This window comes from Myxocyprinus asiaticus, chromosome 5 (genome assembly GCF_019703515.2).
Source record: "Myxocyprinus asiaticus isolate MX2 ecotype Aquarium Trade chromosome 5, UBuf_Myxa_2, whole genome shotgun sequence".
Taxonomy (NCBI): domain Eukaryota; kingdom Metazoa; phylum Chordata; class Actinopteri; order Cypriniformes; family Catostomidae; genus Myxocyprinus; species Myxocyprinus asiaticus.
The window spans coordinates 49,818,000-49,834,319 of NC_059348.1; the positions used below are offsets into that span (position 1 = coordinate 49,818,000).

Below are 16,320 nucleotides of genomic sequence, written 5' to 3' on the forward strand. Positions count from 1 at the left end.
CGACTCTTGAACCTTGCATTCTGCTCTGCCCGGTCCAGCTGTTTGTGGAAGGCTGACTGTGCTGCCTGCTCATTGGTTTGAAGAGGCTATTATGGAACTCTGACTGCATAAAGCTTGAATTACATATTTTCTGTATATCCTAGGTATAAAAACCCACACATTACAATGTTTTTCATGTATTAAATTGTATTTTATGATTCTGAATCTAATGTACATTTGTGTCTAGATACACAGAATGGGCCCTCTGCTGGGCAGAAGCTTAATTGTTTTGTTATTGTTTCAATGCAACATCAAGCCTAGATTCTTGAATCATTACCATGTCACATGCCTGTTTTAAGGTTTGCTCTCTTCATTGTTAGAAATATAAACATTCTCTATGAATTACCATCATACATTGTCTCTTTAAGTTGGTCTCTCTTGCAAAATAGTCTGGCTGCTCAGTTCCCTGATATGGTTTCTGTTGGTTGACTAAAACAGCATCGTGACTGGAAAAAAAAAGAAAAAAAAGTGAAAGTTTAAATTGGTGTGATGAGAAAATCTTTATTTGAAAGTGAGTCAGGTTCTCTTTACTCATTTGTGGGCAGCGGCCACTTCTTTCAGATGTCCTGTTTTTACTCAGTGTCCTTTTGAGTAGAGACTCTCTATAAACATGAACCTGAAAATACCCTAGCTGCTGAATTCTCAGTGTACAACATCACTCCCTACATTCTTCACTTGTTTATGCCTATAATGCACTGTGGTGTGAGTGTACAACCAACGTCCTTCCACACATAGTGCACTCACTCGCATTCACCATATGGTAAATAAGTGAACAATTGAGTGATCTGGGACATTCTGTAGCACCTGTCTCAGGAACTGAGTTTCCCAATGGGCTAAGATGGCAACTTGCTGTTTGCGTACTTCCGGTCCAGCCAAGTAACTTCCTTTGAGATGAATGGGAACGCTAATGACAGCTATTTTCAGAATAGACGGCTACTTTTGAATGGCTGTCAATGGAAACACAGTTTTTTTTTTGCCCACAAAATGGTTAGTTCCGGCATCTACCAGCAGGGACTAACTTACTTTACATTCAGTCACACCTTCACCCCTTTAAAAAAAAGTGCCTTTAAAGAATACAAATTTATTTATTTTGCCTGAAAAGCAAGAAACTGAAACAGTATTTAGAAGTTTCACAGTACTATTAGAAAGTCTACTGCTGTGGTTAGCAGACATTGCGGTAAATACCAAAGAAACTGTTAACAAAAGCTGTGCTTCTTTTGGCCACAGCATTACTCACTGCAAATTCATATGACAACAGAAAACAACCCATCAAAGTGACTCGGCTTCACTAAAATAACTCGGTATGATTTTCATGAGTATAATTTTGACATGCAGGTCTTCTTTTGAACAACTGTTCGGTCTGGTTTAGCTTTACAGAAAAACAATAGAAGTTTATGCTATGTCCTCATTTACAGAAGATAGCTATGTTTGTGTGTTGGACAAAATTACCAACCTACATTATATTGACCAGCCAGCGGTCCAAATGATGAAAGCAGCTTACTGCACATACTAAATAAGGACTTACTAAAACTTTAAAAAATGTAAAACGATTTTTGTTAGGCATAGTTTTAAGGGTATTGTTAGGTTTAAAATATAATTAGCTCAGTCTAAAAACAACAGAAGTCAGTGTTATGTCCTCAACACCAAAAAAAAATGTGTGTGTGTGTGTGTGTGTAGAGAGAGAGAGAGAGAGAGAGAGAGAGAGAATTGAATTTGAAAAAGCCTTTTATTACTCACGACAATTAAACAAACACTTTTTTTTCCAACAATCACAGTTACCTTTTATACCACACACTTAAGGTAATAATAATAAATAAATCACACAAAAATTATAATTACAGCAAAAGTGTAAAAAAACAATGCCCCATTGCCACACCATTTAATCTCAAAAGATCCTTCATAGACATAAAATCAGAAATCAATTAACATTTTACCAGATTCATAAATAACATTACATCTTGACCCGACAATTGTTCAATCTTATTTTTCCTACTCGTATAAATGGATAGTTTTGCCTGACCTAAAATAAAATGTAGCAATTGACAAACAAAACTCTTCCTCTTGACATATCTAAAACCAAATATAAAAATTCCCATAGAAAAAAAAAATTATTAAAATAATTAAACAACTTTTGTAAAACCATAAATAAATGCTGCAGTCTATCACATTCCATAAAAGCATGAAAAGCAGTTTCTCTCTTTAAACAAAAAGGACAATCAGCGCTAACCTCAGGATTTAGAGTTGAAACGAAGGCATTAACAGCAATAGCACAGTGAAGAATTCTCCACAGTATATCACCCAACCTTTTTGATAACGGTGGCTTATACAGGGATCTCCATTAAGGTTTTACATTCTCTTCTAATTCAAGTACATTGCGCCAAGGTGTGTCAACTTTATTATTCAGAACCTTTTTTTTATTTTTTTTATTTAACACGTTTTATAAAATGTTTTACCAGTGGCTGTACATAAATCCAAACACAATGTTACAACCATATAATTTAGTCAACACAATCACTCTTGGAAAAAAGTCTTCCATATTAGGAGTATTTACTCCTCCATGTCCATTAGTAACTTTTTTTTCTCATTTCTGAGTAAAGATTTCCAGTTTGATTGCATCTGTGCAATTGACCGCAAAGATTTGACTTTTAGGCATAAAGCTACTTCCTCTATTTTTTCAAAGTCCATTCCAGCTGTGTTAATCAGACTTCTCAAAGTGATTATTTTCTAATTCAACAATAGTCCATTAAGTCCATAAAAAGAAGAACTGCTGTTTGTTACGTGCACCATTAATGAAAGGCTCCTCTAAAAGCCAGTAAAGAGAAAAAGTGTTCTCATCTCTTTGTGAGCAAAAAAGAATCCAAACTTTAAAGAGTTTGCAAATAAAACACTGGCACTCCATTTGTGTTCATTTAAGAGGGCCCATTAAAAACAGGGATTTGTCTAACCCCAGTCCTTCAGTTTTGTGCAATATTGAGCATGTAACACCCCGTCAACCATTCATTGTTGATCTAAAAAGAAGTCTTTGTAGAAACAGCAAGTGAAAAGTTGCTGTCCTACTTTGTAAATGTATAAAACCATGCCCACCCTCTTCTTTGGGTAAATACAGTACACTTTGCGGAACCTAATGCAATTTATCCCCAAAAAAATCTACCAGACTTGCTTGAATTTTTGCTAAAAGTTGTGGAAGAGGATCTAGACAGGCCAGAGGCATGAAGCTACTAAATTGTTAACAATTAACATTCTTCCTCTGTATGACATTTTTGGTGTTAACCACCTCCATTTTTCAAGACTGCCTTTCACTTTTTCAATGACCCCTTCCCAATCTTTCTGTATGGCCATTTCATCTCCTAAAAACACTCCTGAATACTTAAAACCTCATTTTCCCAAGGCTAAACCACCAGGAAGGTTTGGTTTCCCTTTTAACCAATGTCCAAGTTAAAAAGCTTCACTCTTGTTCCAGTTTAACTTTGCTGATGATAAAACTGTAAAATCTTCTGAAATTTTCATGAAAACCACCACATCATCAGCATAAGGATGATGGCCAAATATCGCAAATAGAAGCATTTTAGTTATTTTGTTGAGACTTTATTCATCGATGGAAGAACCTGAGCAGACTAACCTGAAAAACTATGTAGCCTATTAGCGCCTTCACAGCTGTAAAGTTGGACATGTTTTGAGAGCTGTAGATAATTATGGTTATTTTAAATTGAGTCTAGTCAGAACCTGAAGAGTTTGTTATGTACTTACTGCAAATACAGGAGAGGTCCAGACAGCAGGGTGCTCGTGTATTGCAGGACTGAGGCGATGATACTGTCATGCTGCTGTTTTTCAGATAAAATACAATTATTTTGCGGGAGATTAACGTGTAGTAAGCACAATCTAACAATCTTGGCAATTTACATAATCTCCGTATCTAAATGCTATAACCCACATGAAATGTTTTAGTGTTGACTGAACAACTGATCCTGTTGAAAAATTGAATTTATTGATCTTGTGTAGGAAATCACGATGTCTTAGCAGCCACACAATAAACTGTACCGAACAAAAAGAAATACATGCAATACAAATAAACATTTATTTAGACATACATTATAAACATTGTACACAAAAGTTCAGTGTTCTCTGTAAAGCACCTATAAAACAGTATGTGTTATTAAAAGCACTGAACAAATCAATTTAATTGATACTGAATTATTGTCCACACTGTTTTCCAAATCACCTTTTCCTCTTACGGGAAGACATGCACATTCTGCAAAGACACTTAAAAGAAAGTGAACTGCAGGCAGGAAAAATGCAGGAAAGAGTAAAATCATAATACAATTAATTTCAAACGGGATAAAACATCTCACTACTGTACATGTCTCTTCTAATAATTATGGTCTTTCACTGTAGAATTTATCCATTTAGGATCACAGCATGAAAACAGTTGAAAACATCATCACTCCTCACAGACAGTTCAGGTAAAACACAGTTCCTTTTTATAATCAGTAATAATGCCAAAACATGTGAAGCATTCTCAAAGACCAAAGCTGAATAGAAATTAACAAACTCACAATATGTCTAATGAACTTTCAACACATGTACACACTCCTGTTAGTTTATGCTATTGTTTATGTAATTAATTGCGCTCCATTTCTGGACGTAGACGGATCGTAACGGTGGATAATATAAGTAATCCCCACTGTTGACTTCTTGCCAATAAAGTGAAAAGAGCACACAAGCCAATTATTCCAAGCTTTTTCAAACAGATGTTCCTAAGTGAATCCTTCTGTAGGCAGCCGATGGAAGAAGCAGCATCTGGGACTGGAGGGCTTTGCGAGTGATTTCTGATCAAACATTGGTCTTTTAGATAAAACTTTAGTTTCGCTTGATTATTAGGATAACCATTAACTGCACACATTGTCCGGGGAATTTTAAAGACATCTTACAACATTTAAAAAGCATGACTCGAACTGCATGACACGCAAGCAAGCACTTCCTCTAGCCAACCAGAAATTCCACCCACGTTGCAAACAGTGGACTCGCTGAGAACATTGTGGATTAGCTAGAGCCTTAGAAAGCAATTTATAATCAGAACAGAGGAGCGAGACAGGACGCCAGTTCTCAATTTCAGTAAGGTCTTCTTTTTTAGGTAGGAGAGTAATGCCAGCTCTACGGCTACTTAAAGGCAACCTGCCTTTGCCTAAACTGTCATTAAGTAATAGATCCTCCCCTGCCTCTGTCCAAAAGGATTTATAAAATTCAACAGGTATGCCATCGATCCCTGGCACTTTCCCAGACCCCATGCCTTGAAGGGCCTTATGCAACTCCCCCAGGCTTAAAGCACCTGAAAGCTCCGCATTTGCTCCCTCTGACACGTGAGTCAACCTGTCAAAAAAGGCACTCTTAGATCCCCATCCCGCTCCCAACTCACTCTTGTATAAATTCTCAAAAACCACAAGCTCTTCCTCACATATCTGCATGACTAAAAATTATTCCAGCCTCAGAACGCAAAGCATACAGTAAATAAAACATTTTTGTCCATTTTTCTTCTCAAGGCTAAAGAAATATTTAGATGGTGCATCCATCTGTTCAATACTTATTAAAATGCCAGCATACACTTTGGGGCGAGATGTAACAACTTTTAAAAATACCCAGCTGATGTTTAAAACCATCAAACCTGTCCAATCTATCAATATATAAAACATTATCACGAGCGTGAGTCCATGTATACTGTCTATCATAATAATTTATCCAAATATCACTTAATTCTTGCATATTAATAATCTTAATTAGACACTCACGTGAAGGCATATGGAGCTCAATATGATTTCTATCATTCCAATTTTCTGTACAATTAAAATCTCTGCCTACAAATAAATATTCCTAGTACTGCAACTTTGTAATTAGAATCAAGTGTATCTAGAAACAACATTCTCTCCACAGCTGAAATTCGTGCATATACACAAATGATTTTTGAAAATTGCTCTTACATTTAAGAGTCTTCCTTTCACAATTTCTTCAACTTGATAAGAAATTGGACTAAAACTCTTAGTGAAACTCTATCTGACCTCTTTCTTTTCAATGGCACCTTAAACACTGTTTGTTCCAACTCAGTTTCATTACCGTCAACTTCCCGAACATTTCCAACTGCATAGCCATTTTACCACTTGAATCACCTTTGTCTCCATCATTTTCAAGATCTTTTGCATGATTCATATATTTAATTGCTTACAATTACCATTATCCGTGATTTTGGCAGAATGAAATCCCACATTATCAGTCACCTGCACTGCCGCTGACTCTACCCAGCCGAGTTTGCATCAGGTTCATCAGTGGGCGGCTCAACAGAGTTGATTGTATTGTCCCCATTTGCATTAGATAAGCGATCAATTTTCTCTTTTTTTATTGGGACAAGCACGGACCAGGTGCCCCACTTTACCACAGCCGAAGCACTTGATTTTGTCAGTGGTTATAAAAACCACATAATCAAAATCCTCCACGTGAAAATCAAGCACCAGGACTAAATCCACGTCATCTTTCACAATCATATACTCTGTCCTTCTAAAGGACACAATGTGTTTCAATAATTGAGAGTCACAGTCACACCCAATTGGAATTTTTATGATTCATATCACATGATCCATAGAGACAATGCTTGCGATAGAATCTCGTCACTCATAAACGGGGGAACATTTGAAAGAGTAACTTTTTTTGACGGTAATTAGAGTGGAAGAACAGGAGTGACGGCACCATCAATTACAATTCCCATTTGAACTACCTCATTTGCCTTATCTACTGAAATAAGAAAGATTACTGTTGCACTATTCATTCTAGAAGCAGATAGGACATTCTCGTGCCCCACAACTTCACCCAAAGCCAAACAACAATCCTCCACACTTACCAAAGATGCCACCTTCACTCCATGACGTCGCGTGAGTGAACCCAAACCCCGTGCACTTGAGGATGTCATGCTTCACAAACACAGGAAACAGAACGGCCCAATCCACAAACCCCCCTAAAAGCTCCCCAACCTGCTAATTCTACTAAAAAGCAACTAATAATCCTAAACTTAACAAAACCAAAAATAAACCAAATAGGAACCAAGATATAAAGTAAGAGTGGAAAACTCGCCTAAAGCACAAGAGTCACAACTCACGCTCACAATCACAACGCTCCATACACTCACTCCCAGCATCCACTCCAACACAGAGAGAGAGAGAAATAGAAAGTTTAACAACATCTCAGTTTCTCTCTGATGTGAACAATTATGACTGCAGACATCATGAGCATCAGGGGTACAGAGAACAGCACTGTCTTCAGCAGACACAGAGACACACCAGCAGGGGTAGACATGGCTACACCTGCAAAACAGTTTCAAATACCTTATTCTGCAAAAGTCTGGAAAGATTTATTTTAACACAATCACTGAAGCACAAGTTCAGTTTAAATTAGCATAAAATGTCTTCATTTGACTAATAGTTGACACAAACTGTTTACAAAATTTCAATCCCCAAAATATGTGTGTGCATTTGTTAGAATAGGACATGCATTTACTTTTATGAAGGGAACAGAGTTGTTCAGTATCTTTGTTTCACTCTTCCAGCTGACTGGGTTGCTATGGTTACAGATTATGGAGTACTCAGTAAAATGCAGGATGAGCGTGATGATGCGGGAGGATGCCATTTCCACACGAGAGCAGCTGTCAATTTGATAGGTAGAGCTGAGTGTGAGGTCTTGACCTCTACAGGTGACGATTACAGTACAAAAGTCAATGCTGGACCAGTTAGAGACAACAGTCAGGACAGGAGACTCCACTGCATCTGAAAAAAAAAAACAAAATATAACGAAGATCAATAATGCAACATTATATAAAAATCAACAGCAAATTTTCAAAAAAACACCTAAACAGGGTCTCCACAAAATTTTAATTAAGAATTTCCATGATTTTACAAGTCATTCATGATTACTGGATGAGGATTAAAAAAATATATTTTAGAGATTTCACTCACAAGGAGCAATTCCAAGCATAATAGTTTGATTAAAATAAAGTGAAGGGCCTATATGCTTCTGTTACTAGAAAAATATATTACTAGGAAATATCAACAAGCCTAACTCTTAGACCTCTCAATATCAGTGCGTATATTAGATCAAAAAAGGAAACTACACTATAGAAACTTTAAATTTATCAATATGAACATAAGAACATGAATGACAATAGACTCCTACAAAATAACTCCCTTAATAAACTCACTTATAACAGATACTCCATATACAATATCATCGGTCTCATTTTCTCTAGTTGTTCGTACTCTGTAGATTCCACTGTCTGTCTTCTGCATGTTCTTCAGTGTTGGAGAGAACGTTTCAGTATTGAACTCCATTCCGTCCATATATGGACTGTAAGGTTTTATAACTCTAGGCTCCCTTGTAAAACGCACTATATTTTCTGCTTTACCCTTCATCCAGACCAGTGTATTAAACTGTGGCAGTTCATCAGTTGGTATATCCAGTGTAACAGAACCTCCTGTCAGCACAAACACAGAGTACTCCTCACTGGACACTGAGGAGGAGAAAAATGTACACGAGTTACAGCATGATTTATTCCATACAATGAGAGTGAATGGTGAGAGTCATTCTGCCAAACATCTCCTTTTGTGTTCCACAGAAGAAAGTCATACAGTTTTGGAACAACATCAAGGGTTGGTAAATGATGACAGAATATCAATTTTTAGGTGAGCTATCCATTTAAAAGATAAAGTTTAACCAGTTTAAAATCTTCTTTGCAATTTAGTTTACTTTTGTTACTTGGACGTCTGTCTTTGCTAGATAAATTCAATCTTACATGAAAATAAAGTTGTGAAACATCTAAATTTCAAGCAATTGCAACAGAAATTTCACTCAGACCTAAACAATAATGCTGCCACACAAGACTGCTTTGAATCTACGGCTATGGAAAAGTATTTTGAGGATCCAAAAATCTAAACACATAAAACATTTAAGATTACATGTTTTATAATCCGAGTTTCTTCAGTTCTTCTCAACTAAAAATTGAGAATGTTCATTGGACAGAAATTTATTGTACATTTATAAAAATGGAAAATTCATATATTTGCACATACAGTATATTGTTTTTAATTATCATGCTAAAATCTTGATGAATCTATTACTATATAGGCCTACTGACATTCAAATTACTAATCTGCGATTTTGCAGCAAACATACAGTCAATTCTAAGTCAACAGGACATGTTACCACTATAGAAGACCACAAGAGTAATGAAGATTATGACATGGTCAGTGAATGCCATTATAACAAACAGAATGAGAGGAACAGTCTTTGTCTCTGTCGTGACTTGAGATGGGAAACGGAAGCTGAGCTTATTTCAGTTCTCTCCGGAATGCTTTCAAATCCACCCACCAACAAATCCATCTTTTTATATACTGTAGTGGTTTTGACAATAGGCTACATTTTGTTTCAAAGCAGCTTCGAAGAACATATTGCATTGATATCTTAAGAGCTTTTTGGTTTGATAAACTGATGCCAGAAGGGGGCGGGGGGCCCCTTCTAAATATATATATATATATCTTACAGTTGTCTTCATGTCTATTCATCTAGTTTTTGTTTTCAGTTCCTCTAGTTTTGTCAAATGAAATAATATTGGACATGTTGTTTAGAATGGACAATTCAATTAAATATGCCTAGGCATCTCTGAATGATTTTATCAGGTTAAAAACTCTTCACTTGTACTGAAAGAACAAGAGCACAATCATAGTTACCTACAGTATATACAGTGCTGTAAAAAAGTATTTTTCATACTAAATTGTTTTAGATCTTCAAATACGATATAACATAAAACAAAGGGAACCTGAGTAAACACAAAATACAGTTTTAAAATATATTTATTTTTTATTGAAGCAAAAAAGTTATCCAACACCTATATCACTCATGTGAAAAACAAACTGCCCCATTAAACTTAATAGCTGGTTGTGCCACTTTTAGCAACAACATCTTCAGCCAAACGCTTCCGATAACTGGAGATCAATCTTTCACAATGCTGTGGTGGAATTTTGGCCCACTCTTCTTTGCAGAACTGCTTTAGTTCAGCCACATTGGAGGGTTTTCAAACATGAACTGCCCATTTAAGGTCCTGCCACAGCATCTCAATCATGTTCAAGTCAGGACTTTGACTAGGCCACTCCAAAATTATAATTTTGCTTCTTTTGAGCCATTCAGAGGTGGACTTACTCCTATGCTTTGGATCATTGTCTGCTGCATAATTCTTTTTGTAGAATTCTGTGTTTGATTTATGGTAGATGAAACGGGACCCCTGTCTTCCAAACAGTTCCAATTTCGACTCATCAATCCACAGAACATTCTCCCAAAAGGTTTGAGGATCATCAAAGTGTGTTTTGGCAAAATTCAGATGAGCCTTAATGTTCTTCTGGGTTAATATTGGTTTTCGCCTCACCACTCTTCCATGGATGCTATTTTTTTGGCCAGTATTTTTCTGATAGTGGAGTCATGAACAGTGACATTTATTGATGCGAGAGATGCCTGCAGTTCCTTGGATGTTGCCCTTGGCTTTTTTGTGACTTCCTGGATGAGTCGTCACTGTGCTCTTGGAGGAATTTTGGAAGTTTGGCCACTTCTGGGAAGGTTCACTACTGTGCCAAGTTTTCTCCATTTGGAGATAATGGCTCTCACTGTGGTTCTTTGCAGGGTTAGGGTTCTTTCCAGAGCCTTTGAAATAGCTTTGTAACCCTTCCCAGACTGAAATACATCAGTCACCTTTTTCCTCATCATTTCTGGAATTTCTTGCACCCTTGGCATATTGTGCTACTGGGTGAGACCTTTTAGCCAACTTGCTGCTGAAAAAGTTGTATTTAGGTGTAGTTTCAGTAATCAGGCCTGGGTGTGTCTAGTCCAGCTGAACCCCATTATGAATGCAGTTTCATAGATATGGGGATTTAGTAACTAAGGGGAAAATACTTTTTCACACAAGCCCAGTTGGTATTGGATAACTTTTTTTGCATCAAATAACATTATCATTTAAAAACTGTATTTTGCGTTTACTCAGATTGCCTTTGTTTTATGTTAGATTTTGTTTTAATTTTTGAAACAATTTAGTATATGGAGATATACCCAAAAACAGAAGAAATCAGGATGGGGCAAATACTTTTTCACAGCACTGTATATTATGCTTAAAGAGATAGTTCACCCAAAAATGAAAATGCTCTCATCATTTGTTCACCCTCATGCCATCCCAGATGTTTATGACAAAGATTTTTGGGTGAACTATCCCTTTAATGCATTTCACCCATGCTCTCTACCTTTGTCCCTAGACTTGGTAGTAAACAAATCTTTCAGACCATTTCAAGAATGAAGAGACCTCTTGAAAATAGAATAAAACAAAGATACAGTGAAAACAGTTTTAAGGAGAGAACAATTAGCAACTGGACCAATAAGACCCATTATTATTCAATTTGATAAAGTACACAGCAGCACAGCTATAAAGGGTGGTATCAGCATAGGCAATGAACGCTTACAGCATGTGTCAATAGCCTATGTGAAGCAATGAACTGTGGGGACCTTATTGGTTTCCTGCCATCGTTCTTTAGAACGCACAGTCTTCACTTAGCAGTGAAGACTTTTACTTGTGCAGACCAATATCAAAGTGCACAAACATGACCTCTACAGATGACGTTTACAGTATAGGAGTCATTAATGAACCAGACATCAGTCGGGACAGGAGCCTCCACTGCATCTGAAACTCACTTGCATTTAAACACAGCAGCACACACTTACAGTCAAGCCAATGAAGGAAGACAAATTTGTACAAACACCTAAACAGTCTCTTTACACTTTATACATTAAAAGTTCCCAAAGTTATTGCTCAGATACTTTTAATAATGTTTAATAAGACATACTTGGACAGAAATTATTTTGATATGCTTTCTTTATTTACTATTTCTTTTATCACAAAGAAAGTCTTTGAAATGCAGACTAGTGTGTGTTTGGTATAGAAACTGTACACAAAAGCAAGGCACTATACTGTACATCACCTCCACACCTCATCACCTCCACAACCATCAGCCATACGCAGAAAGAACACAGAAAAAACACAGACGTAGCATGTAAACTCCTCTTGAATCATAACAAGAATATTCTAAGACATATGACATCACACATGATTTGTAATTGTTTGTTTCCTACGAATTTATACATTTTAAATAATGCAGCAGACTTCTCAAACATAGACACACATTACAACAAAACCTTAGCGCAGATTAGAGCAATGCACCCCCAGACAGAGGCACTCAACGAAGGGCATCCTGAATGGGGAGGTGAACAAGATAATCAGTAATTACAGGTGCTGTTTCAGATGTAACAAGCACGTAATCCTCACAGATTGCACGTTATAAATCCTGACATGCGCATAAACGTGATGAGGAGACAAACCCACATAGACACACATCACCTCCACGGACTTAATAAATACATCAAAAGTGGACACCACAGCAGGTGCATCTGTAGATCCTAAAGTGACCTTTGACCTGACCGTTTACCCTGTTCTCAAGTGCACAACTACCTCCCTTAACCAAAAGAGGTCAGACTGCTGAGGTGACCGCAGAACTGGTGGCCATGGTGGAAATGGATAATTGTCATCATGACAGCTTTTTGTCAGGTTTCTAAAAGAGTCCTTTGGCTTTTTTCAGGTTCACTTGCTTCCATCCAGGCAAAGCGTCAAACTCTTCTCTCTTGATGTCTAACACACTCTGAGAACACAGAAAAATCTAACTGAGAGAAGGGAGACACAAATGTACAAATATGTACTAATATTCATATATATGGAACACATTCAGCTTCAAAAAAGGGGCGAGGGAAAAGGGTTGCAGTAACACTGTGGCCTAATTAGGTGTGATTAGAAGCATCTAAAGTCAAGTCGTTTTGAAAATGAAACAAAGTGTGAAGTGACAAATTCACAGCCAGTCAGAACATATTTGATGTTTAATATATCCCTACGTAAAGCAAGATTTTGAACCAATTAGATTTCATTGTGGGCAGGGCTCCAAAAATGTACAATCATACAAACATTGATGTACATATGCTGAAGGTCACCTCAGTGTCCTGTACTGTTCATCCCTAGTAGTATACTGTTAGTCTCTAACAGAATCTGTACTGTTAATCTTTAGTAGTATCTGTACTGTTCTTTCCTAATATAAGCAGCTGTACTATTTGACCTTCATAGTACACTGTTCTTCCCTAGTAGTGGCTGTTCTGTTCATCCCTGTAAGTAGCTTTAATGTTTGTCCCGCTCATCTCTATTAGAATTTGTACCATCGTTCCTAGTAGTATCTTTGCTGTTCATTTGTTGTAGTAGCAGCTGTACTGTTTGTCCCTACTAGCAGCTCTACTGTATGTCCCTAATAGTACCTGTACTGTTCGTCTCTATTAGTATTTGTACTGTCATCCCAAGTAATATCTGTACTGTTTGTCTGTAGTAATAGCAGCTGTACTGTTCATCCCTAGTAGTAGCTGTACGGTTTGTCCCTTGTAATATCTGTACTGTTCGTCCCTAGTAGTATCTGTACTGTTTGTCTGTAGTAAGAGCAGCTGTACTGTTCACCCCTAGTACTGTAGTTGCTGTACTGTTCGTCCCTAGTTGCATCTGTACCATTTGTCCCTTATAATATCTATACTGCCTGTCTCTAATAGTATCGGTACTGTTGTCCCTTGATAGTATCTGTACTGTTCGTCTGTAGTAGTAGCAGCAGCTCTACTGTTTGTCCCTAGTAGTATCTGTACTGTTTGTCCGTAGTAGGAGCAGCTGTACTGTTCATCCCTAGTAGTATCTGTACTATTGGTCCCTTGCAATATCTGTACTGTATTAGTGGCAGCTTTACTTTTTGTCCCTAGTAGTATATGTACTGGTCGTACTAGTAGTATCAGTATTGTACATCACTAATAGTATCTGTACTGTTCATCCCCATTATCTGTACTGTTCATCCTTTGTAATATCTGTACTGTTCGTCTCTAGAAGTAGCTGTACTCTTCGTCCCAAGAAGCATCTGTACTGTTCACTAGGGGTGCACCGATTGATCGGCCACTGATCTAAATCAGCCGAGCTTCGTCTTAAGTCTGTGATCGGCAATCGGCCGATCGTGCCTAGAATCAGGGCCGATCTTTTTTGCAGCACGCATGGAATCACACATACACTGCCACTCTAATGAATGAGAGCTTTCTCAGCCCTTGATGCATGACAGTGTGGCCTCTGGAGAGTGAAATGTTGGCAATTCTAAGTATTCACAAATTTAAACTTCCAGACATGCTGTTATTCAGATGAATATGCAGGTTTGTTTTTAAAAATGTGTAAGAATGACACGTGTATGAATATTAAGTTGCCCATTTTCAGAGTCATTACAGTAGCAATTCTGACTCGCTGCACTGTGAGCACGGAGATGATAAAGAGACTGCAAACGGGTATAAAAACTAATTAAACAACAAATAAACATGCATATACAAATATGAGTATACGTGATGTAACGTGAGTCGTGACAATCAGATCATGAGCGCTTTCAGCTTCACTCCCTTCAATATGCTCACTCGCGGTGCCAATAAACATGCACTCTGTCCAGGTGCTCTCAATATCTCATCAGTCACTCATATTCTTTGAGGATCCCAATTTAAATCAGATTAATGTTGGTCACATTACCACTAATCACAGCAATTACATTATAACCATAACGGCACCACGTCTTCATGCATTTGCTTAATAAATAGTGATTTGTGTAAACAAAACATAGATATTAATGATTTCTCACTGGAGCAGTTTGTACAGATGCAACAAACACTGGAGGAGCTTGTAATGGATATATTTTTGAATGTATCTCTGCTGTGTGTGATGCTCTCATAGTTTTTACTGCTTACCAGTATGACACAATGACCTTTTGATATTGACAACAGAACTATTCATAACTGTTTCAAAACAAATAAATGTTAGCAATTCACAATTAATGTAATTGTAATGTAATTTTGGTAACTTTATAAAACGATTCCATTCGTTAACATTAGTTAATGCATTAGGTATCATGAACAAAAAATGAACATTTTTTACAGCCTTCATTGTAATGTTAGTTGATAAAATTACAATTGTTCATTGTTAGTTCATGTTAGTTCATAGTGCATTAACTAATATTATCTAATACAACTTTTGATTTTAAAAATGTAATTTGTATATGTTGTAACTAACATTAAGTTAATTAAAAAAAAAATTATATCGGTATCGGCCGATCTTAGTGTTAAAATTATAATAATAAATAAATATATCGGAGATCGTATCGGCCTCAAATTTTCTGATCGGTGCACCACTACTGTTCACCCCTAATGGTATCTGTACTGTAAGTCTCCAGTAGTAACGGTACTGCTCTTGTCATTTCTGTACTGTTCGTCTCTAGTGGTTCCTGTACTGTTCATTTCTCATAGTATCTGTACTGTTCATCTCTTGTTTTATCTGTTCTTTTCGTCCCTAGTTGTATCTGTACTGCTCATCTCTAATAGTATTGGACCTGTTCATCCCTTTTAATATCTGTACTATTTGTCCCTAGTAGTGACGGAACTGTTCACCTCTTGCTGTTGCTCATGTCGCCCCTTAATTTGCCAACTCTCATTGAAAATGAATAACCTTGGATTGCTTTATCACTGTAGATCACGGTCAATGTGAATGTGTATCTGAACACGTAAGAAATGTCCAAGGAACATACAATTATTACTTTGCTTTAATGTATCACACCTAGTTAGGACACATTGCGACAAGTTCTCAGAAATGTGAAAAGTACTGCTGGAAAAAAAAAAACAGCATTTGAAATCTATGTGATATATTTTCATATTCTGTTTATGTGTGCATGCATGTGTGTATTAGTTTAGGTGTCAAAGAGCTCCCCAGGTTTCAGCTGAAGAAAGATTGGACAAGAGAAGTTGTCCAAAGTAAGGAAGACAAAAGAAGGAAACGAAGCATAAAACAAGTGAGGCAGTCAGTGAATGGTGCTCAAGTAGTCACCATAGAAACAATCTATCCCTGTGACATCGGTCGATGTCAGAACAAAAACACTTACCTACACGGAATTCCCTAAAGCCCAGCCTAGAGTCAGAATGGCAAAACATCAAATTCTCAGAAGCAGTCATTTAATATGAAAAGATCTACATATACATTTAGGCATTTGGAAGACACTTTTATCCAAAGCAACTTAAGAGTGCATTCAAGGCACATTTTTATCAGTCCATGCATTCCTTGGGAATCAA

General features: G+C 37.0%; 2 protein-coding genes across 3 annotated transcripts in view; both read right to left on the bottom strand.

Annotated features, from left to right (window-relative positions):
• Window positions 1-1,766: 1,766 nt before the first annotated feature.
• Window positions 1,767-9,328, bottom strand: LOC127441221 (uncharacterized). The gene is made up of 3 exons (XM_051698396.1): window positions 9,274-9,328; window positions 8,273-8,641; window positions 1,767-7,841 (listed from the first exon to the last, which is right to left on the bottom strand). The coding sequence occupies exons 1-3, from the start codon at window positions 9,326-9,328 to the stop codon at window positions 7,525-7,527; spliced, it is 741 nt and encodes a 246-aa protein (XP_051554356.1). The 3' UTR covers window positions 1,767-7,524.
• Window positions 9,329-11,910: 2,582 nt separating this feature from the next.
• Window positions 11,911-16,320, bottom strand: part of svilb (supervillin b) — an 80,927-nt gene continuing 76,517 nt past the window's right edge. The window contains exon 40 of one of the 2 annotated variants that reach the window (XM_051699088.1): window positions 11,911-12,797. In XM_051699088.1, coding sequence (XP_051555048.1) covers window positions 12,711-12,797 — 87 coding nt within the window. In that variant the 3' untranslated portion in view covers window positions 11,911-12,710. The remainder of the gene's footprint in view (window positions 12,798-16,320) is intronic. The other variant, XM_051699089.1, reaches the window with a different exon arrangement.